At 42.6% G+C, this 23,341-nt stretch overlaps 1 protein-coding gene across 1 annotated transcript in view; it reads left to right on the top strand.

The window, feature by feature from the left end:
* Nbea (neurobeachin) overlaps positions 1-23,341 on the top strand; it is a 583,161-nt gene that overhangs the window by 549,867 nt on the left and 9,953 nt on the right. Inside the window, 5 exon segments of the mRNA XM_052180490.1 lie at positions 3,339-3,428; positions 5,737-5,929; positions 7,308-7,379; positions 9,694-9,849; positions 10,549-10,719. Coding sequence (XP_052036450.1) covers positions 3,339-3,428; positions 5,737-5,929; positions 7,308-7,379; positions 9,694-9,849; positions 10,549-10,719 — 682 coding nt within the window.

Raw genomic sequence — 23,341 nt, forward strand, 5'->3', positions numbered from 1 at the left:
TTCAAGATCGGGGATTGTTGGGTTTTCAAGTCCTGAGCTTGGGTTTTAGGGCAGAGCTTAGTCACTGCATCTGGAGAAGGGAGTGAATTTGGGCATTTAGACTGTTAGAGTGTTCTGTGGGTGGAGCCTGGTAGTTTGAGGTCCTCAGAGGGGCCTGGGACCTGGGGCCTGGCCACTCAGATGCCTGGAGAGTCTCCCACCCTGGCTTCTTTGAAGTTTGTAGGCCGCAAAGGCTTGGTAGGTTCCTTTATTTTTTTTTTAAAGAATCAGGTGCTGTACCAGTTCTCTGTGTGGACTGTGCTTCTCACAGGAACACTTGCTAGACATCCTTGACGCTCAAGTGTACAGCTTCTAATAATGGATAACTTCTCAGTGAAGGAAACTGAGTTGGCAGACCCATTTCCTGACATCTTCTAAGTCTGGATACCTTCTTAGTAAAGGGTGTGGGGTTGACAGGCTCATCTCCAGAGGTTAGTTTTATGCCATCTATCTGACTCATCCTCCTGAATATTAAGACTGCCTAGTCTGAAGGCTTTCATTCACAGATCCCAGCATCTAGAATAGCCAGGCAGGGATGAAGCAAGTGAAACATGCATCCTGGGCTTGTCTCCACCACAGTCCTCCCTGCCGTGTGCACTCATGTGCATTTCTGATTTCCTTCTGGGGCTGCAGACTTCCTGAGGGCAGTGTGGGTGCTGACGAAGCGTGTAGATGTTTGTCAGCCTAATTGCTGCAGTGGCACTGAACTCTTGTAAATAATGGCCTCTTGTGTTTTCTCTACCCATGTCCATGTACTTTTCCTTTTCTGGACCAACTTCCAGCTTGGCCCAGATTACCCCACTTGTGCTCCACTTTTATAGTCAGCAAATGGTGGGAACACTGAGCCACAGTCCTGTCCTGCAGAGTCAGTCTGAGCAAACAGACACATAGTCATGGATTCACTTCATGACAGTATGGAGGAAGCTGCTGTTGATGTGTCAAGTCCCAGCCCAAGGATAGCATCAGTGGAGGACTTCCTCCTGCCTGGAGTGGATCTCTCAGGACAGTGCCACATCACAGATTCCTAAGCTGTGTGATGGCCTCCATCACAGCAGACTGGTCTCCTGGTCCAGTACCTATCTGTTCAACAAGGAGATACCAGTGACTCCCTTAAAAGTGCTGAAGAGTAAGGAGTAAAAACAGGAGTAAGGAGGGGCAGCAGGCTCATGGCCATTGTCTGGCGGCAACCAGAGCTGGAACCTAGAGGAGGCAGGCCTGCCTTTCTGACATCAGTAAGAGCTGAATTTTTTTAATCCAGAAGGGAAGGAATACTTTGAAGGCACAGACACAGGATCATCCATTATAGATAAATTCTAGAATGCAGTGCTTTAATGCACAAAACCTTCTGACACGATTCACAAGAAAGAAAACATAGTCCAAAAAAGAAATGTGGTGCTTGAATTTTCTGCCTCAGTCCAAAGGGATTACCAAAGAGCACTAAATAAAAAAGTTCTAGAGGTTATGCCAGTATCCTGACATTTTCTACTATAATTTTAGTATTTCTGTTTGAGAAGCAAGGTTAGTGTATGCTTATGGGATATTAAGGTAGGAGATGCTTATGGGTTCTTTGTTCACTGCGTGTTGGGTTCCCTAAGTACAGGACAGTGACTGAAGATCAGGTGTGTCTGACATCAGCCCCAGCTGCTCACCCCATCGGGTCCTTTTTCCTGGAGGAATAGAAGTACAGGCAACAGTGTCTATGGCTAGAAAGACCTTAGTTGATATTGGCCATTTGCTGGCCAAGGCAGCTTTAACAGCAAAATTACTGCTTTTCTTCACAAATAGTTCTCAAGAGTTATTGCAATAATGTGAAGCCAACTAGAAATGGTCTCTTCTCCGCTTTTATAACCATAAATCTTGCAATGGGGAGACACAGTGTGGTGGTACCTACATGAATACAATTTAGCTAAATTGTCACACTTTGCATTTGAATAGACATCATGAAAATAAATGTTACATTAAAACTGGACAGCACTTAAGGAGATTTAATAATTCATCTCATTGTCACTGCAAATAAATGAACCAAAGCCCCTTTTATGCACTTGTTAAAATATAGTGGATAATGATCCATTCATGTTTAATATTGCTAATAAATTTGAAAGTTCACATTTTTACTGATAAACACTTTGTTGAGATGCGGCATAGGAGGATAGATGGTTAAATTTAAGTACTTTATAAATGAGAATTGTAGATGGAGATGGGATTAGTGGCAGCACTGTGCCAAGAGCCATCTACAAGCTTACCTGCGCTCCTTCCAGTGCTCAGCAGTGGGTTTCGTATTTCACTTTTATGTGCACCAAATTGCACATGATTGTAGAGGGGAAACTAGCATGGTAATAGAGTAATGATAGTAGTAAATATTGTGTTTTTCCTTGTTGACTTAAATTACACATTTACAATATCTCAGGAAAAATCTTATTAGTCTAATTTAATATGTTGAAATATTTTACCTATAAAATTTATGAATGGAAGAAATACTTAGGTCTCTAAACACATGGATACACATATACAGGCATACAGGCATGCACATGCATGCAGTGTTATATTGTATAATCCATACACTTTGAGATAGAAATTAAGAGCCATACCATTTTAGTACTCATTTCTGCACAGGTTTTAATAAAATACTGTATATGTCTCAGGATATTCAAAGAATTCTTCCATTTTTAGTGAGTGTTCGTGAAAGTTTACATGGGGGAAACTGATAGAAATTAATTCATCTCTTATGAGTAATATACCAGAATCCCTCTTAAAGCACGACAGCAGGCTGAACTGTGTTTTTGTATTGAAAGTGTTGCTCTAGTTTATTGCAACACCAAAGCCTTGGTGTTCAGATCTCAGGTTGCCCTCTGTGTTTACTGAAATGCATGATTTTCATTTTTATGTCAGTAGTACACATTGTGTCTAATTCTCTTTCCCATGAAGATTCCAGAAGCTTACTTCATTAGAGACCCCCATACGTTCCTCCTTACAAAGGACTTTATTAAGGTACCTGTGTGGTCTTTAGCGCTGAGGTGCTCTTTGGTCTTTAACTGCATGCATGGATGCACAGATGATCACCTCTGCGTTTAACCCCAGCGTCTGATGATGACAGCGGAGCTGCGCTTGACTGAAGCATGCTTAGAAGTGAGGCTTGTCCACAGATGCTAACACTGGAGGGCTCGCCCTGAGAAGAGAGCACTCCTGGAAGTTTTCTGGACTCTTTATGACTAACTCAAGCTCCACTTGCATTGTTAAAAGTGTGCTGACCTCTCTTTTGACACGTATTGATTATGACAGTCACCCTCCTTGCCCTACAGGCCATGGAAGCACAGATACAGAACTTTGGACAGACGCCATCTCAGTTGCTCATCGAGCCACATCCGCCTAGGAGCTCAGCCATGCACCTGGTAAGGCAGCAGCCTTGGAGGCCTTGTCTTTCCTTTGTACCCAGGTAGAAAGCAAATAAAATGGGGTTTCAGTACTATTTTTCAGAGGCTTCCCAGTTTATCTGTTGACTTGGAGGCTCAAGGGCATGCTAGAAGGATATGTGATTTCTCCTCTTCAGTCCTGTTTATTAAGGAAGCCCAGTCTTGGGCTTAACAAAAGCAGCATCTACTTCTCCATAAGCCTTTAGGGGTACACACAGGCATGTATACACACTGCCTCCCAATTAAATCAGATCTGTAAACTAGCACACAGTAGAAGCACAAGCCAACAGAAGAGTAGTTCATTTTCAGAGAAACGAGTGATTCCAAAGGCAGTTTGTGGCTCCTGCAGAGAGGCTGTGGGACAGAACAGCATGTTACAAGTAAGGGCTCCAAATCCAGATGTGGGCCAAACTCTGTTTCTGCCACTAGTTAGTAAGTGACTGGGGATGAGTACTCTACAGCTGTGAGTTGAGATCTCAGCATCTGGAGTGTGGGGTTTACTCATCCCTGCACTGAGATCCCAAGCCTGCTTCTGAACCTCCATTAGACCAGCTCTTGTGATGTAAACCCCCAGTAGATGCTAGCTGGTCTCATCAAGAGATGATCAAAGTGGATCTTTAGTCCTACTTTTCAAGGAAAGAATTGCATGCTTTATTATACAATTTAAAGGTCCATTCTTATAACAAAGCAGTCCCCTTTCAGTTTATCAGCAAATAAGAAGCATTCCCTCTTTTTATTTAATTCTATGAAGGTTGATATACTTTTAATGTATTTTTAAATGATGCTTCCCTAGTTTTTTTTTATAATACTTTAACAAATGTTTTGAGACAGAAACAATTACAAATGAATTCTCAGATTATCTATATGTATCCACCATCTTGAAGACAGGCCAGTCTGTCCCCTCAGTGGGTGAAGAGCACTGAGATAGGACGGCAGTGGCTGTGTGGCAAGCCTGTAAGCTAACATTTCTCTGACAGAATGTTTAGGCACTTCATTTACTTAATGCATTCCTGAGCCCTCCATGGGTCAGATGACTGAGGTGTGAGGCACAGTGTCAGGTGTGTTCTCCATACCACCAAGAAGCAGGCAGTCCGCACCTAGCAACACAGCTACACACTTGCTTTAAACCCCTCTGCGACAGCCAGCCGCGGTTTCAGCCCTGTAGGTACAGTAGCTGTCTTTTGATTGCACTTGGTCATTCTGTGTAACAAAATAGAAAGATTTTCAAGAAACACAGATGGCTCCCAGCCATGTTGGCAGATAGGGGAATATGTTCTTAGAGGGACAGGCTCATCACTGCCCAAGAGTTTCTTATCCCTTCTTGTATGAAATGGCTTGGCGGGAGAGTTTTATTCCTCTTTACTTACTTTTCTCTGCTTTTGATGATGATGATGGTGATGGTGATGGTGATGATGATGACTATCTTGGGGGAATGCTCAGTTAGAACTCATTATCTTCCTACAAGGAATTATCAGATACCAAATTGGCACAGAGCTGGTAAAAAGAAAATGAGCTTCCTAAGTGCATGATGCATAGAAAAAATACTCAGGAAGGGAAAATGTCAGAAAGGGAAGTAGTAATTATTTCCAGCATCCTTATTTTATGTTTTGTATAATTGAGTGTAGAGTGCTCTGTACAGCTTGTAGCATCTGCTATCACCTTATCTGTCAGATGTTTTAAGAAGAAAAGCTCAAAGAAGTGTTGGCCCACAGTAAACTGAACCTATAAGAGAGAGAAGGCACAAGCCTTAAGCAGTAAGCCAGCACCAGAGCCCAGATACGTGAGGACAGTGGCCAGAGTGCCCGGCTACTCTGCAGGTGGCCCATTTTAATTGTTTATACTATGGCCCTAGGTCAGTCCAATAAAGATGACAGCTACCAGCCAAATCACTTCATATTTCATGCTAACAACATCAGCCATTGATTAACTAATTTTCCATCAAACTGATTTTTTAACTTCCCTGAACAATTATGATGTGTCTTGTGGCTACTCCTGTGAGGTAACTGTCCACTTGGCAATCTGACCATATATACAAATTGAGGCTGACTCTTAGCAACAGAGTGCACTGCCTCAGTGACTTCAGAGGCTCTGTTCTCTTTTCTCTATGCCTTCTTCAGGCAAAGCCACTCTCTCTGGGGTGCCCTGGCCAGCGAGACAGTTCAGATGTCGTGGAGCCCCTGCCTGTTATCACGCTAGCCTTGTCTGTCTGCACCTCCTAGCCCCAGACCTTCCACTAACCGAGTTGTCCTTTCTGTTTCCTTCTGTCTCTTCCCTTTCTACTCAACAGTGTTTCCTTCCACAGAGCCCACTCATGTTCAAAGATCAGATGCAGCAGGATGTGATCATGGTGCTGAAGTTTCCATCCAATTCTCCTGTGACCCACGTGGCTGCCAACACCCTGCCTCACCTGACCATCCCTGCAGTGGTGACAGTGACCTGCAGCCGGCTGTTCGCAGTGAACAGGTGGCACAACACAGTCGGTATGTGGGTCTCAGCACTAGCTCAGAGCTAAGGCTAAGATGGTGTGGGGAAGCTCTCATGTCATTACACACAGAGCAGCAGTGTTGTGAAGCCCACACAGCAGCATAGCCCACCCGCTCCTCAGCCCAGGCAGTGTCTTGGGCTTGGCCCTGGCCTTTCACTGCATATCAACAGGTTTCCAAAGAGAGCAAGTTTGGATTTTGTAAGCAAGAACTTCAGACCATCCCCCCTTTGTTGTCATTAGCTTGTTTAGCATATATGTGAATGTCCATTATGTGTCAAATCATCCTAGGCTTTTTCAGGAAGAAACAGACAAAAAGCATCCCTAGCTTTGTGGGGCCTGGTCTGTGAGGAAAGGCAAACACTAAACTGTCCAGTGATTCACATGCGTTTGTTCCACACTCACCCTGAGAGCTCCAGCCGGCACATCTTGAAGTGATATAATGTCATCGCAGACATTTAGACATCCTGATCCTTATTTAACCCGGGCAGACGTGAATGTGCCCACATGATTTACTTAGCCCAGTTCAGCACTTAAGGCTTCCTGCAAAGTCCTGGGCCGTCCACCATCTCCAGGACTGAAGAGATGAGCCCTGCTGATTTAACATGGATCTTTTCTTCCACTAATATCTACCTCACTCTGAAATGGCAGTGATTTATGCCCACTTTCCCTCTGTGAGTTTATATGCGGCTGGCCTTGGTTTATGGTTATTGGTGATATTATCAACAGGGGGTGGCGCAGCTTCTGCTGGCCAGGAGTGTACGGCAGACATCTTATGGGAAAATAAGACTTCATTGTTCATGGGGCCTTGGCCTGTAGGAATGTTTTTCATTAAGAAAAAGAACTATAAAGGGCTCAATTATTAAATTGTTAAAAAATATTATATACACTTATGTTATAACCACATGTTAAAATATGACAGATGAACTCAGTCAGACCCCAGATGTCAGTCCAGAAAGTATCTTTGGTGGGATGAAAGTTTTAGGCATGCTTCAACTTATAACTTGAATTGACTAGTCATGCTATTGGGAAAGGCCTCTTGCTGGAGAGGCCGGCTCTCCCCTGGCCCCGCGCCATGGAAGTCCAGCCCTGTGCTGCATGCCAGGCCCGTGGCTGCTTTGTGGGAAAGGCTGCGATGCTCTGCTCATCCACTTCACCACTCTTCTTGCCTTGCTACATCTCAAGGAAAAACCTAAAGTCCCTACTATCTCGACTTTTTAGGACTCTATTAAAACTTCATTCCAAGTCATGTGATGGAATTGCGACAGCCCAGATTTTAAACAAATGCACATTTTATGTAAGCATCATGAAACACCCCTTGTTTAGGAAATGCTTCTCAGATAATCTCATGCAATTTTCTATGCTTACTTCTTCAGGCCTCAGAGGAGCCCCAGGATACTCCTTGGATCAAGCACACCATCTTCCCATTGAGATGGACCCGTTAATCGGTATGCTAATCTATCCATTACTTTCTGTGATAAAACACCATGAACAAAGGAAGAGCAGGCTTGTTTTGGCTTATGCTTCTAGAGGGAGAGTCCCTCCTTGGAAGCATAGTAGCAGGCAACCAGACAGGAAGCTGAAGGGTCAGGCCTTCAATCAAACACAAGGAGAGAGAGCAGACAGGAAGTGCAGAGAGGCAATTACTCCTCAAAGCCAGTGTGCACTAACGTGCTGCCTCCACCAAGGTTCCTACAGCACCACCAATGGGGGCCAGGTGTTCAAATGCCTGCGCCTGCTCATGGGAACCACTGCAGCTAACGCATAGCTATCTATGTGTTTTCACCTCGTTGTTTGTCTCCGAAAACAGTGTAGTAACACATTCAAACAGCAACATAAAAATGACATCAAATTGCCACAAAGGGCTCTGCCAACTTCACATGCATCCAGGAATGCTTTGCTACCAAACAATTACTTATGGCCTTTTCTGGATGTTTTAGGACGACATGTAAGTTGAATATTAAGCAAATATTTACACCGTGTCCTTTGTTTGGGCCTAAGATATTCTTAGCAATTTCATATTATTTAAGGTAAAGAGATTCAAAGAATTTGTTGAGGGAAATTAATACTGGAAAGCACCTTCTGTAGAAATTACTATTCAATGGGCGGAACTTGTTTTTAAAGTAGACACCTGAATTGCAAACCCCTGAGTAGCAACCACTTCCATTCCTGTGGTCCCTGACATTCTATGCCCTCTGCTTTTGTATCTGTGAGGTGCGCTAGGATGATGTTTATTCTCCTAGCTAGTGGATCACTTAGAAAGTTAAGCCAAAATAAACGTTGAAACACTATAAAACGTGGCTCAGTTATGTATGCACAGTGGTAATTCCATTCTTCACTTGATCCAACTTTTATTTTAGTCTAACAGAGTGGTCTCGCCTTTTCCTTATTCTCACCCCAACAAGACAGCATTTACACACCTCGAAAAGATACAAGACTTAGGATTAAGACCATGTCTGAGTCTGTGCTTGTTGTTTCTCTGTCCACCAGACACGGACAATGAAATAGTAGCTTGTGTGTGACGGGGTGACAGTCAGTCAGCTCTGCTCTCAGTGGCCAGGCACCAGGTCGGCTGTGTTCTTGGTGGCCAGGCACCAGGTCGGCTGTGTTTTTGATGACCAGGCACCAGGTCGGCTGTGTTTTTGTGACCAGGCACCAGGTCGGCTGTGTTTTTGTGACCAGGCACCAGGTCGGCTGTGTTTTTGTGACCAAGCACCAGGTTGGCTATGTTCTTGGTGAGCAGGCACCAGGTTGGCTGTGTTCTTGGTGAGCAGGCACCAGGCTGGCTGTGTTCTTGGTGAGCAGGCACCAGGCTGGCTGTGTTCTTGGTGAGCAGACACCAGGTCAGTGGTTTTTCAGCAGCTTCCCAGCAGTCCAGGACCTTAGTTTGAGTTTGCTCTCCCCTCAACACTGTTTCTAAACATCAGTTCCCTCTTACTGCTCGCCTTGACTAGGCCATTTTTGCCAAGTGTTAGTAGATAGCTACAAATAGCAGTGCTGTGATTTAGTTGGCTTTGGAGCCTGGTGGCAGCGACCTTCCATGTTTAAGAATTCAGGAAGGGGTTTTGCCTGAAAGGATGCTGCAGAGTAAGGGGCAGGCTGGCATCCAGACAGGCACTGGGGAAATCAGATGTCTCTGAGTTCCTGGCTATATTCAGATTTACTCCCTGGGCTGCACGCTGATCCTTTGCCTGTCTCTCTCCCCCAATTGCTTTCCCATCTCTTTTATTGGTCTCCTCCCCTGCCAGCCGTGCTGCAAAGGCCTTGCGTTTGTTGACAACCCAGGTCTTTAAAGCAACTGACCTGAGGCTCCCTGTGGGCTTCCCACGTCATGGCAGGGGCGCGCCGCCAGCGTTCCACATGGATTGAAATGTGTGTGGGAAGTGACAGATGGAGCAGACACTGAGACACTGTTGCATTGTGTGTAAGGTTTACCTCCACCTGGTTCTTCCTAGACACTAATGAACTGGGAGAACCAAATGCATCCAAATACTTTTGATGTTTTAAATTCATTATCTTGGATTCCCTATCTGTTCTCATTGATGATGGAAGAACTGAAGTTGCTGACATACATAGTTTTTAAGTTTATGATACAGCTTGTGAATAATCGTTGCTACTAAGGAAATGTATATAATCCTTGAGGAAAAAAAAGATGTTTAAATTTTAACTATTGTGCATCAGCAGACGCCCATTGCTATATCAGTGAAGTACACCTATTTTTCATCTGTGAGGGCATAATGAAACTTTTCTGTTTGTTTTTAGCAAATAACTCTGGTGTGAACAAGCGGCAGATCACAGACCTTGTGGACCAGAGCATCCAGATCAATGCCCACTGCTTTGTGGTCACAGCTGATAATCGCTACATCCTCATCTGTGGGTTTTGGGATAAGAGTTTCAGAGTTTACTCCACAGAAACAGGTAATCTTCACAATGAGGGTTTATCTTTAGTGTTCAAGAGGACCTGAACTGCAACCTAGCAACCACATAAAAACCTGTATACACCTATGAGCCTAGCACTGAGGAGTCAGACGCAGGAGGGTCCCTGGGCCTCCCTAACCATCTAGTCTAGGTGAAGTGGCGAACTCTAGGTTCTGTGAAAGGGCCTTCTTCAAAACAAGATGGACAGTGACTAAGGAAAACAGCTGATTCCAGCCTCTGTCCACCATTCATATGTGCACACACATGCCCATACAAACACATATGTACCACACATGCACTCACAGAGAGCACCTCCTCTCTAATGTGAAGCCATGATAGTATAGAGATTCCATGCTGTGCCAACTCTAAGTGGTCAAGGCTTGGTGACCACATTGTAAGATAACCAGTTGGTTCCACACAGAAATGAACTACTGCTTTAACTTAGTTCTGACCTGAGTTTGTACCTCAGTGAAACTGTCAGCCTCTCCCCACATGCAACTCTGCACTGTCATGCCCAAATTCTGAAGAGAAAAATCGTGGTCATTTCATAAGACCTTTCCTTAAAAATCACCTGAATGGATTTCAATTATCTCCAAAACTGAGGGTCTGTAAATTTTTTTCACAAATTAGTAAAACAAAATTAATTCTATTTTTTGTAGACAATGAGTCTAAATGACATGACTGTTGTCTGTGCTGCAGGGAAACTGACACAGATTGTATTTGGCCACTGGGACGTTGTCACATGCCTGGCCAGGTCCGAGTCCTACATCGGTGGGGACTGCTACATTGTGTCTGGATCTCGGGATGCCACCTTGCTTCTGTGGTACTGGAGTGGGCGGCACCACATCATAGGAGACAACCCCAACAGCAGTAAGTGTCTCCCACACGGGTCCTTTCAGACAATACATAACTTAAATATGGTACTTTTGCTATTTAATTTCCTTCATTCATTTTTTACAGAATCTGTAAAGAACTTAAAATATGAAAGCTTAAGTGGCAAAACAAAAAGTAAAAATGACTTATTACTAAGACCTTTGGCCTGGGGAGAGTCCCAGGCTTTTTTTTTTTAATTTTATTAGACATATTATTTATTTACATTTCAAATGTTGTCTCCTTTCCTGGTCCCCCCCCCCCCAAAATCCCATAATCCATCTCCGCTCCCCCTGTTCCCCATCAACCTTCTCCCGCTTCCCTGTCCTGGTATTCCCCTACACTGTGGCATCGAGCCTTTCTAGGACCAAGGGCCTCTCCTCCCTTTGATGTCCAACAAGGCCATCTCTGCTGCCTATGCATCTGGAGCCATGGGTAACTCCATTTGTACAGTCTTCTCATGCTGACCTCTGACTGGTCCCCTCAGCTGCTGCCCCCCAAACCCAGATGTTTCCTTGCTCTAGAAGTGGTGCTTAGGGTGTTAAACCTCAGGCTTTCTCTCTGCTAAGTATAATCTCTGCCTGCGTGAAAATCCAGTAAGCTTTTATTTGTGCCTCAGTCTAGTGGCTCACTGTTTTCTCCCATGTTGTGGCCATGCCTGGGATGATATCTCTAGTCTGTGATTGCCTCTGAAGGAGCGCTGTGTGAGGAGAAAAGACAGTGCATCCTAGAAGTGTACCCTGCCTGGAAGGGTCACACAGACACACAGCATGTCAGACTTATATTTCCAAGGACGCTTCTTAATCAGGGATGCCATCTTTGGGAGATCCTGAGTAGGTCTGAGTCCCGGCATTGTAGTACACATGAAAGATTTCCAGCTAAAATTGTTAAGTGATTGAAATGTTAGAATCTGGCCAAGAAATGATGACCACTTTTAATTACCAAGCATCAGCCGTTTGAATGTCTATGTTTCCTCTATAATATGACATAATTTCTGTGAAGTATTCAAAGTGGCAAATGTCTGCCTAGGTCAGGCTAATAATCCAAGCTGCAGGACACACATCAATCACTCCTTAAATGTACCCAAAACATGGGTTGGGGAATAGTAACAATGGCACATCTACAAATGTCACATACACAGTGGACAGGACCAGCTGGGCCAGAGATGGGGACTGGGATGACTGGAGTAGAAGTGGCTAGGATGAAGTCAGGTAGGGATGAAGACAGTTGAAAATGGAAGTGGTTGGAAGATTAAGGATAGAAGAGGTGGTGTGGGGATGGCCAGGGATGGTGATGGTTAAGGGTGGAGATGGCTGGGTGGAGATGGTTAAGGACACAAATAACTGTGTACCGCACGACTGATCTTTTAAGTCTCATGCTTCCAGCTTGTGTGTATTTTATCTGGAACACTACAAAACAGGAAATGGCTGTTAGTGCACAGGAACCAAGACTCTATCATATAGAACAGAGGCTATAGAAATGCATACATTGAAGAAATTGCTCAGTGGACTGATTGCCAAGTGATGTATGAAGTTCATTGTCAGTGTTCATAGCTAAAGTTGACAGTGTAGCATATGAACAGTGAAGGGCTCTAGCCTACACTGGAGTAGGACATGACAGTGACTCAAGGACTTAATACCAATTCAGATAACTGTTTGATGCAATCTAGCAATATTTAGAACAGTTCAAGTCCCTGGCAGCAGATGCTATGTAAATGTTTAATGTCTGTGTGAATCACTAAGAATGAAGTTGTCAATATAATATTTTTGAAAGCAGTATATTTTCAAGGCATGGTTTTACTGTATGGTCCTGGCTAGCCTGCACTCCCTATGTAGACCAGGCTGGCCTCACACTCAGACTTCCACCTGCCTTTACCTCCCTAATGCTTAGATTAAAGGCATGCACAATCACACCCTGCATCTGGTGTGAATGTGGGCATGGGTGTGTGACTGCCTTTGTTCTCAGTAGAGGAAGGGCTGCTCCTCTAGAAAAGCAGGAGAAACAGATACAGCCAGTATGGGTTGAAGAGGCACCATGTGCTGCTGCCTGCTTTGCCCCGGGGACTCTAAACAGAGCTGAGTGCTAGACAGCAGAAGCCCCGGTCGGGCTGGCCTTCATGAGCTAAGTCCTGCCCATGGCTGACTCAGCAGACTGAGCACTTCCATGACGCGGTAGCCCTATCAAGTATGTTAATACCATCAGCACACGAACACATACACAGAACTTCACACCCTGGTTATGGATTCATGAATTACATTTAAAAACAAACAAAACAACTTTCTGCTCTGTGCCAAATGAATAATCACAAGAATAAAATCTTTAAATAGACAACAGTATTTAATATTCCTTGAATTTGATGGTTCTCTGTCCTTCTTTGCAATAGTCCGCCCCCACCAGCCATCTCGGCCTGCTTGAGCAGCTGAGTCAGCGTGTTTTAGAAGCAACCACAGCACTCAGTACCTAGACAGCCATTCCTGCGAGGTGTGGCACTGCCATCCATGCAGTCATTATCACCAAAATTGATCGTGTGAAAGAAATGGGCTTTCCCTATCCAGGGAATCTAACCTAGCTACCAAGTCACACAGGTCGGAGGGCCAGGCTATATGTGTTTTCTGTCTCAAAATGCATTGCTGTTAATACCAAAAAGGTAGTTATGCCCACAATGGTCACACCGTGTGGCATAGTGCCCTTGGAAGTATAGGGTATATATACTGACCTAAACTTCAAGGGAAACCCTATACTGGGACAGCATTGCCCACTAGCTGCTATAGTTCGGGAATTAGCCTACCAAAGGTACTGAGTTGTTTGTATGGCAGAGAGACCAAACCAGCATCCTGGAATGAAGATTTGTGTCTGACTTTACGTAAGCATTGCTGAAACTTAACCATGAAGTCAAAGAGCCTTGGTATAGATACTTGTTTCCTTTGTACTACCAGTGCTATATAATAATGGATGCCTTATTCTACAAAGAAAAATAAGTAATGTTTGTAGATGTTTGGGCAGGTATATAGAAATGGTAGTTTGATTGTGTCAAATATATTGGTGTGACTAATTTAGACATCTCAGAATATCTTATACTGTCTTCTATTTTTTTTGTTCCATTTCTATGACTGCATCACAAAGACAATAGAAATTTGTGAAAAAAATAGATTATGACACAGAATTCCAGACTCTAAAGGAACAGGCTACCTGCTCATGCTGCAGGTCGAATGTTTCTATTCATTAGTGCGTTTTATATTGATGATACTATTGTTATTCTTTGATGAGGCACTGAGCACAGGAAATCATCCTGGAGGATTACACTAGGTCCCTGGCTAGATAACAGACTTGCAGAGACATGAGGGACAGGTGCTTTCATCTGAAACAGCCTTACACAAATTCTGAAACTAATTTGGAAGTGATAAAAATTAATTTGCGCACTTTAATTGGAAGCAGCTCCTGCATGAAAGAACGCAGAGCAGAGCAGGCAATTTGTGCTAGGAGCTGATTGAATTTTTTGTCAGGTAGGTGTCTTGGACTTGGCCGCTTATCCTCTAGAGCCCTTCTTTGCAATATATTACAGCCCATCTCAGACTGGTGAGCTTTAACCAGATCAATGCTATTCCTGTGGAATCCCCAGGGCACAAGTTTCATTGATCTTGGGACTTGACAGCTCTCATTACGTGCTGTAGCTTCGAACAAGATAGTCGCAAGAGGAGTGAGTTAACATCGTTGTGTCTTCAGTAGATCCAGAAAATGCATTAGAAACTCAGCTCAAGACAAAATCTGCTTTAAAGAATGTGATTTAAATGTTTATTTTGAGTGATACATACATATGAAAATTTTAAAACCATAGCAATATAAAATCCTGAAAGGGGATTTAGTGCTCATCTTTCAAATTGAATCTCCTAGTATCCATTGAGACAGTTATATGCTGTTCTCCTTCAGTTTCAAACCCAGATCTCTGTGCTCATGTATAGATGCTGTGCAGACTGGGACAGACATTCCCAGCTGCGCACATGCACCTTCTCCGGGCACCTATTGTGTTGGACTCAGCCTTGGACACTGACTCCCCTATCAGCTGCAGTCTTCAGCCAGACATCTACCAAACTGACTTCAGCTCTTGGTTTGCCACCAGCCTCTTATCTAAAGACAACCCTCCCCTCCCCCCCCCCCACTGACCAACAACAGTGTGATAAGAGCTAGGGGATGGACAGAGGCCAGCCAGAGGCAATCTTTAATTATATATATATTCTCATATATATGCAGCTAGTTGGCTCCTTTCTCAACCCCAGGGATCTTATGTAGGATGTAGTAACATTGAAGTATCTTAATTAGGTGTTAGAGGAAGCATGGTCAGTTTGTGATAACTCTCAGTCACAGGACATTGTGAAGCCACGTGGACCTGTCCATATTGGGCCATCCTAGGTCAGGACAGGAAGTGATGAGGCCATTCTCCATAGGTCCCATCTCATACCTGAAGACATTTGGGGGCTTGTGACAGTGGTAGAACTGATTTTCTCTTATTCTCTATCTTCTCCCTTCATAGGCCTAAGACTTTAAGAAAGGTATTAGCTTGTATTGAATGTAACATGGAAGCAAGACTAATTTTTTCTTGGACCAGACACCTTTGACTCATAGATTTGGGTATCTCAGCATCATGTAGAGTCCTTGGGGCAGCAGAAAGAGAGTAGTTCTTATGGCTGTTTTGTAGAAGGGGGCCAGGACCAGAAATATACCTCATCTTAGACCTCTGCAAATGTGTGGTCAGAGACACCCCATCATTGGTCATTTGGCATGATCCAACCTATCAGTCTTAGCTATTCCAGGAAGTTTCTGATAAATACTTGAAATCACAAAGTCAATGCAATTACTGTAACATTTGATGCTTTTTGTTAGAACTTTAAATTAGAACACCGTCATATTTTTGTAAGTGTACAGATGAAGGAAAACGGTTTGAATCTTGATTTGTAGTGATATCACTCAGGCCATAAATAGTCTTGGTGTTGTATGTCACTGAGGTTCATCCTCTGGTGCTCACAGACCTGAACTGAGGACTGTGGGTCCCAGAGCCTCAGTCTTTGTGCTGACCATCTCACAAGGCTGCAGACCATCCTAACGAGAGTTCTTCTATCATGTCTGTGTGCAGCACGGACAGCCTTTGTAGTTTCCCCCATCTGTTTCAAGGATACTGAAATGACTTGATAAAGGTGAGATGGACTCTATTATTTAAAGCCTTTTCTGTTTAGAGTTTCCAGTGCTTGCCTGTGAGGACCAGATGGATTTGTTCCTTATCATCCATAGCACTGGAGTGATGCAAGATCCCTCAGCCTTGAGGAAATGAGTGGGGAAGGGCTGAAGTGCATGGTCCTCAGAGGGGAGGTCTCACCTGCCCCTCCCTCCATGCCAGGCCCTTTAACCCTGAGCTCCATCCATCAGCTGGGACATGACAGTGACAGGGTATTACCCAGATCTCGGGTGACTGTTGGGGAGTGTGACATCTGTCCCTGGTAATGAAATATAGGAAAAGCTCTTGTCCTCACTGCATGTTTCCCAACTCAAAAAGCTTGGAAGAAGATTTCTTTACTTTCACAACTGAAGCTGAAGCAGTTTGAAAGCAGCGGTGCCCTTAAACAGCACCACTTAATGTCTAGGTCCCACCCCTCCATGCTCTGAAGAGATCATAGTGTAATGGGCCTTTGAAGATGGGTCGTCAAAAGAGCTGACTTCCTTGTGGAAAATATATTGCATAAGAAATTAAAAATGTCTTTTGTTCTTTTTTCTCAATTCTTTACCATTGAATGATTTCCCCCATATGAGGGAACTGTTTGTTTCTAACAGTTTATTAAAGATTTATATCCAGGAATTATCAATGTGAGAATATCTCTAAAATAATGAGAGAGACTAAAAATAGGTGTAGGAGAAAATGCTCAGTGTGTAAGTGGTGTACCAGTATGAGGGGCCCGGGTTTGGATTGCCCAGCACACACTGGAATGACCAGATGCACATCTATGGCACTCTGCACATCTGTGCACCAGTTCAGGGTGGCCACTGGCCAGGCAGTCTAGCCAAAATATCAAGATCCAGAGTCACTGAAACACCCTGTCTCAAGCCTGAGGTTAAAAACAATAGGAGCCACTAGGTGAAACCTTTGGCAGACAAGTGTGCACATAATCATCTTATTAATATATAATTCTCACTTTAACAGAAAACTTGGAATATCTCAGAAACACAATGTTGCAGTTTTGTGAATATGTTTCAGGAAAACTCAAGACTGTAAAAGATACTTTATCATTATTCAAAGCCCATTACAATAGTGCATAGATTTAGAGCTGATAGCAAACTGTTGTGGGTACTGTGCCCATCCTCCTAGTCTGCATTTCAGAAATGCATCAAAAAGAGAATGCCTTCTAAAAAATTCACCCAACACAGATAATCTTTAGAGATGCAGAAAATAGTAAGCCCTCTTCCCTCCCTCACCCCCCCCCCCGTCCTATCAGTGCCAAAGGGGTGTCCAGGCAGCAGGTGCACATGCTGGCCCTTGAGCCTTCCTGTCTCTGCACCTGCCCCTGTACAGTGAGTGCCAGGGTGTCCCCAGGACAGTTCTTACAAGGAGGAGTGCCAGGATCTAAGACCAAACACAAGGGAGTTTTCTGAAAGACAAGAGGTAGTTGCAGGTACCATGCAGACAAGATGGGACTGTGTGGATGCTACTCAGGTAGAAGTTCACAGAGAAAAGGCAGACAAGGAACACAAGTTCCCAAGCTGAGCAGTCTGCTCTATCAAAACAAACAGAAAACAGGGAACTTTACAAAGTTCCTAGATGTGCAAAGGGCGAAATCACAATTCTACATTTCTTATGCAGAGTTGAGAGCAAAGGAATTTATTTTATTTCTTTAATCTTAAACATATAAATACTTAATGTGTAATAAATATTTTAAAAATTTCCCAATTCCAGAAACAAAGGCGTATCTGTCTGCTATGTGGAAGAATCAACTTGGTTTTTTTAAAGAAAGCAAAATTGTCATCAGCATACCAAAGAAAGGAAGAGAGAGGGTCATTCTCACACCTTGCCAATGTGTTCTTGGGCCCCTGCACCCTAGCTAGAGAAAAACAGTCTTACTCACAATCTTAAAGCAAAATTCCACAGGAAAAAATTCACAGCATAATTATGACCACAAAGGGATTTCAATTGTGTAGCTACCTGAAAGAAATTTTAGTCTCATTGGAATAAGTAAGATTTAATAAAGCATATCATTGAATTTCCTATCCTTAAGGAACTATATCTCTTGACCTTAATATAAGTTTTCTAGAATTCTGAAAGAGTTGGTTGCAGTTACAAGATCCAGGTTACAGTGAGGCTCTTCAAGGTGCAGAACAATGGCTTGTAAAGCTAGAGACATAAAATGAAGTCTGTTCAGATATATGCAGAAAGTTGGCTTCCTTTATATTTTGTGCTCTTTGCTAAGGTGGTACTACACACATATGAGTTTAGTACAACTATTTTAAAAACAAGAAGCATGAGTAGAGAGACACCACAAAGGAACAAGTGTGTTGTTCCTGGAAACCTGGTATCACAGCCATCATTGATAGCTACCAAATGCTACTCATCCTTGCTGCTGACAGCGCTGGCTCACTCCGCCCCCAGTGGGCGGGGCCAGGCAGTCAGGCCATGATCCGAGCTGAGGACACTGATAGAAGACCTCTGAGCCTCGCTTCCTACCTAGTTATGTAGACACTTTCCTTTACCACTTTGCCCATATCTCTCTCCATGGCTGGTGGATATGAAAGCAGAGATTGAGAAATGGAAGCTCAAATCCAGCTCTTGCCACAGTGGGTGCTGGAAAGGAGTTGAGTGGCCCTGAAGAGCCTGTGGGGCAGACTGTGGACCAGGGCAGTTTCTTAAACCTTCTCCACGCATGATCCCTTTTCATCCATGACATTTTTATGCAGCCATAATTATACAGGTGTAGAAAGAGGTATACAAACCAAGCATTTACACATAATAAATCACAGGTCTTTGGTATACTTGCAGTTTCACCATTTATTAAAAGAGGAAGCAAGTTTTCTTCCATACTAATGAGATGGGCGTTTTGTTTTTTGTCTGTTTGTTTGTTTTGTTGGGTTTTTTTTACTTTTTTCCTTTATTGATATATTTTTAATTTACATTTCAAATTATTTCCCCTTTTCTGGGTCCCCACTCCCCACAAGTCGCATAAGCCCTTTCCCTCCCCCTGTTCCTCCATCTACCCCTTCCCACTTCCCTGTTCTGGAATTCCCCATACTGTTGCATTGAGTCTTTCCAGAACCAGGGGCCACTCCTCCATTCTTTTTGGACATCATTTAATATGTGGATTATGTCCTGGGTATTCAAAGTTTCTAGGCTAATATCCACTTATCAGTGAGTGCATACCATGATTGATCTTTTGAGACTGTGTTACCTCACTTAGTATGATGTTCTCCAGCTCCATCCATATGTTTAAGAATTTTATGAATTCATTGTTTCTAATGGCTGAATAGTACTCCATCATGTAAATATACCACATTTTTTGTATCTATTTCTCTGTTGAAGGACACCTGGGTTCTTTCCAGCTTCTGGCTACTACAAATAGGGCTGCTATGAACATAGTGGAGCATGTGTCCTTATTGCATGCTGAAGAATCCTCTGGGTGTATGCCCAGGAGTGGTATAGCAGGGTCCTCAGTAAGTGTCATGCCCAGTTTTCTGAGGAACTGACAGATTGATTTCCAAAGTGGTTGCACCATCTTGCAATCTCACCAGCAGTGGAGGAGTGTTCCTCTTTCTCCACATCCTCACCAACACCTCCTGAGTTTTTTACCTTAGCCATTCTGACTGGTGTGAGGTGAAATCTCAAGGTTGTTTTGATTTGCATTTCCCTAATGATTAATGATGTTGAACATTTCTTAAGGTGTTTCTCAGCCCTCCGAAGTTCTTCATGTGAAAATTCTTTGTTTACCTCTGTGCCCCACTTTTTAATGGGGTTATTTGGTTCTCTGGGTTCTACCTTCTTGAGTTCTTTGTATATATTAGATGTTAGCCCTCTGTCGGATTTAGGGTTGGTGAAGATCCTTTCCCAATCTGTTGGTTGACGTTTTGTGTCCTTTGCCTTACAAAACTTTGTAGTTTTATGAGGTCCCATTTGTCAATTCTTGATCTTAGAGCGTAAGCTATTGGTGTTCTATTCAGGAACTTTCCCCCTGTGCCCATGTCCTCAAAGGTCTTCACCAGTTTCTTTTCTATTAGTTTCAGTGTGTCAGGTTTTATGTGGAGGTCCTTGATCCATTTGGAGTTGAGCTTGTTACAAGGAGATAAGAATGGATCGATGCGCATTCTTCTGCATGCTGACCTCCAATTGAACCAGCACCATTTGTTGAAAAGATTATCTTTTTTCCACTGGATGCTTTCAGCTCCTTTGTGGAAGATCAAGTGACCATAGGTGTATTGGTTCATTTCTGGGTCTTCAATCCTATTCCATTGATCCGCTTGCCTGACATCGTACCAATACCATGCAGTTTTTATCACTATTGCTCTGTAGTAAAGTTTGAGGTCTGGGATACTGAATCCCCCTGAAGTTCTTTTACTGTTGAGAATAGTTTTAGCTATACTGGGTTTTTTGTTATTCCAGATGAATTTGAGAATTGCTCTTTCTAGCTCTATGAAGAACTGGGTTGGGATTTTTATGGGGATAGCATTGAATCTGTAGATTGCCTTTGGCAAGATGGCCATTTTAACTATATTAATCCTACCAATCCACGAGCATGGAAGGTTTTTCCATTTTCTGAGATCTTCTTCGATTTCCTTCTTCAGAGATCTGAAGTTCTTGTCATATAGGTCTTTCACTTGTTTGGTTAGAGTCACCCCAAGATACTTTATGCTGTTTGTGGCTATTGTGAAGGGTGTCATTTCCCTAATTTCTTTCTCAGTCTGCTTATCCTTTCAGTATATAAAGGCTTCTGATTTACTTGAGTTGATTTTGTAGCCAGCCAGTTGATTTTGTTGCTGAAGTTGTTTATCAGCTGTAGGAGTTCTCTAGTAGAGTTTTTGGGATCACTTAAGTATACAATCATATCATCTGCAAATAGTGATAGTTTGGCTTCTTCCTTTCCAATTTGTATCCCTTTGACCTCCATATGTTGTCTAATTGCTCTAGCTAGGATTTCAAGAACTATATTGAAAAGATATGGAGAGAGGGGGCATCCTTGTCTAGTCCCTGATTTTAGTGGGATTGATTCAAGTTTCTCTCCGTTTAGTTTGATGTTGGCTACCGGTTTGCTGTATATTGCTTTTACTGTGTTTAGATATGGGCCTTGAATTCTTGTCCTTTCCAAGACTTTTAGCATGAAAGGGTGCTGAATTTTGTCAAATGCTTTTTCAGCATCTAATGAAATGATCATGTGGTTTTTTTCTTTGAGTTTGTTTATGTAGTAGATAGCATTTATGGATTTCCTTATATTGAACCATCCCTGCAACCCTGGGATGAAGCCTACTTGATCATGGTGGATGATCATTTTGATGTGTTCTTGGATTCAGTGGGCAAGAATTTTATTGAATATTTTTGCATCGATATTCATAAGGGAAATTGGCCTGAAATTCTCTTTCTTAGTTGGATCTTTTTGTGGTTTTTGTATCAGCATAATAGTGGCTTCGTAGAAGAAGTTGGGTAGTGTTCCTTCTGTTTCTAATTGGTGGAATAGTTTGAAGAGTATTGGTGTTAAGTCTTCTTTGAAGGTCTGATAGAATTCTGCACTGAAACCATCTGGTCCTGTGCTTTTTTTGGTCGGAAGCCTATCTATGACCCCTTCTATTTCTTTAGGGGTTATGGGTCTGTTTAGATGGTCTATTTGATCCTGGTTTAATTTTGGTGTTTGATATCTGTCTAGGAAACTGTCCATTTCCTCCAGATTCTCCAGTTGAGTACAGGTTTTTGTAGTAGGATCTGATGATTTTTTGAATTTCCTTGGTTTCTGTTGTAATATCTCCCTTTTCATTTCTAATTTTGTTCATTTGGATACTTTCTCTGTGCCCTTTGGTTAGTCTGGCTAAGGATTTATCTATCTTGTTGATTTTTCAAAGAACCAGCTTTTGGTTTTGTTGATTCTTTGTATGGTTCTCTTGGTTTCTACTTGATTGATTTCAGCCCTGAGTTTGATGATTTCCTGTCTTCTTCTCCTCCTGGGTGAATTAGCTTCTTTTGTTCCAGGGCTTTCAGTTGTGCAGTTAAGCTTCTAGTGTATGCTCTCTCGAATTTCTTTTTGGAGGCACTCAAAGCTATGAGTTTTCCTCTTAGCACTGCTTTCGTTGTGTCCCATAGATTTGTGTATGTTGTGCCTTCATTTTCATTAAATTCTAAGAAGTCTTTGATTTCTTTATTTCTTCCTTGACCAAGGTATCATTGAGTAGAGTATTGTTCAGTTTCCACGTGTATGTGGACTTTCTGTTGTTTTTATTGTTATTAAAGACCACTTTTACTCCATAGTGATCTGATAGGAAGCATGGGATTATTTCAATCTTCTTATATTTGTTGAGGTCTGTCTTGTGACCTACTATATGATTGATTTTGGAGAAGGTACCATGAGGTGCTGAGAAAAAGGTATATTATTTTGCTTTGGGATGAAAAGTTCTATATATATCTGTTAAATCCAATTGGTCCAAAACTTCAATTAATTTCACTGTCTCCCTGTTTAGTTTTTGTTTTCCTGATTGGTCCATTGGTGAGAGTGGAGTGTTGAAGTCACCCACAATTATTGTGTTAGGTGTAATGTGTGCTTTGAGCTTTAGTAAAGTTTCTTTTATGAATGAGGGCACCCTTGCATTTGGAGCACAGATGTTCAGGATTGAGAGTTCTTCTTGGTGTGCTTTTCCTTTGACCAGCAAGAAGTGTCCCTCAGAGTCTCTTTTGATGACTTTGGGTTGAAAGTCAATTTTATCTGAAATTAGAATGGCAACTCCGGCTTGTTTCCTGGGACCATTTGCTTGTAGAATTGTCTTCCAGCCTTTTACTCTAAGGTAGTTTTTGTCTTTGACACTGACAAAAGTTTTGACTGAAAGTCTTTTGACTTTCCTGTATGCAGCAAAATATAGGGTCCTGTTTACGTAACCAGTCTGTTAGTCCATGTCTTTTTATTGGGGAATTGAGTCCATTGATGTTAAGAGATATTAAGGAGTAGTGGTTATTGCTTCCTATCATTTTTGATTTTAATTTTATAGTGTGTGGTTATCTTCTTTTGGGTTTGATGAAAGAAGCTTAATATCCTGCTTTTTCCAGGGTATAGTTTCCCTCGTTGTAATGGTGTTTTACCCCTATTATCCTTAGTAGGGCTGGGTTTCTGGAAAGATATTGTGTAAATTTGGTTTTGTCATGGAATATCTTGGTTTCTCCATCTATAGTAATTGAGAGTTTCGCTGGGTATAGTAGTCTCGGCTGGCATTTGTGTTCTCTTAGAGTCTGCATGAGTTCCACCCAGGATCTTCTAGCTTTCATGGTCTCTGGTGAGAAGTCTGGTGTAATTCTGATAGGCCTTCCTTTATATGTTACTTGTCCTTTTTCTCTTACTGCCCTAAGTATTCTTTCTTTGTTTAGTACATTTGGGGTTTTGATTATTATGTGATGGGAGGTATTTCT

Source organism: Apodemus sylvaticus, chromosome 4 (assembly GCF_947179515.1).
Source record: "Apodemus sylvaticus chromosome 4, mApoSyl1.1, whole genome shotgun sequence".
Classification (NCBI taxonomy): domain Eukaryota; kingdom Metazoa; phylum Chordata; class Mammalia; order Rodentia; family Muridae; genus Apodemus; species Apodemus sylvaticus.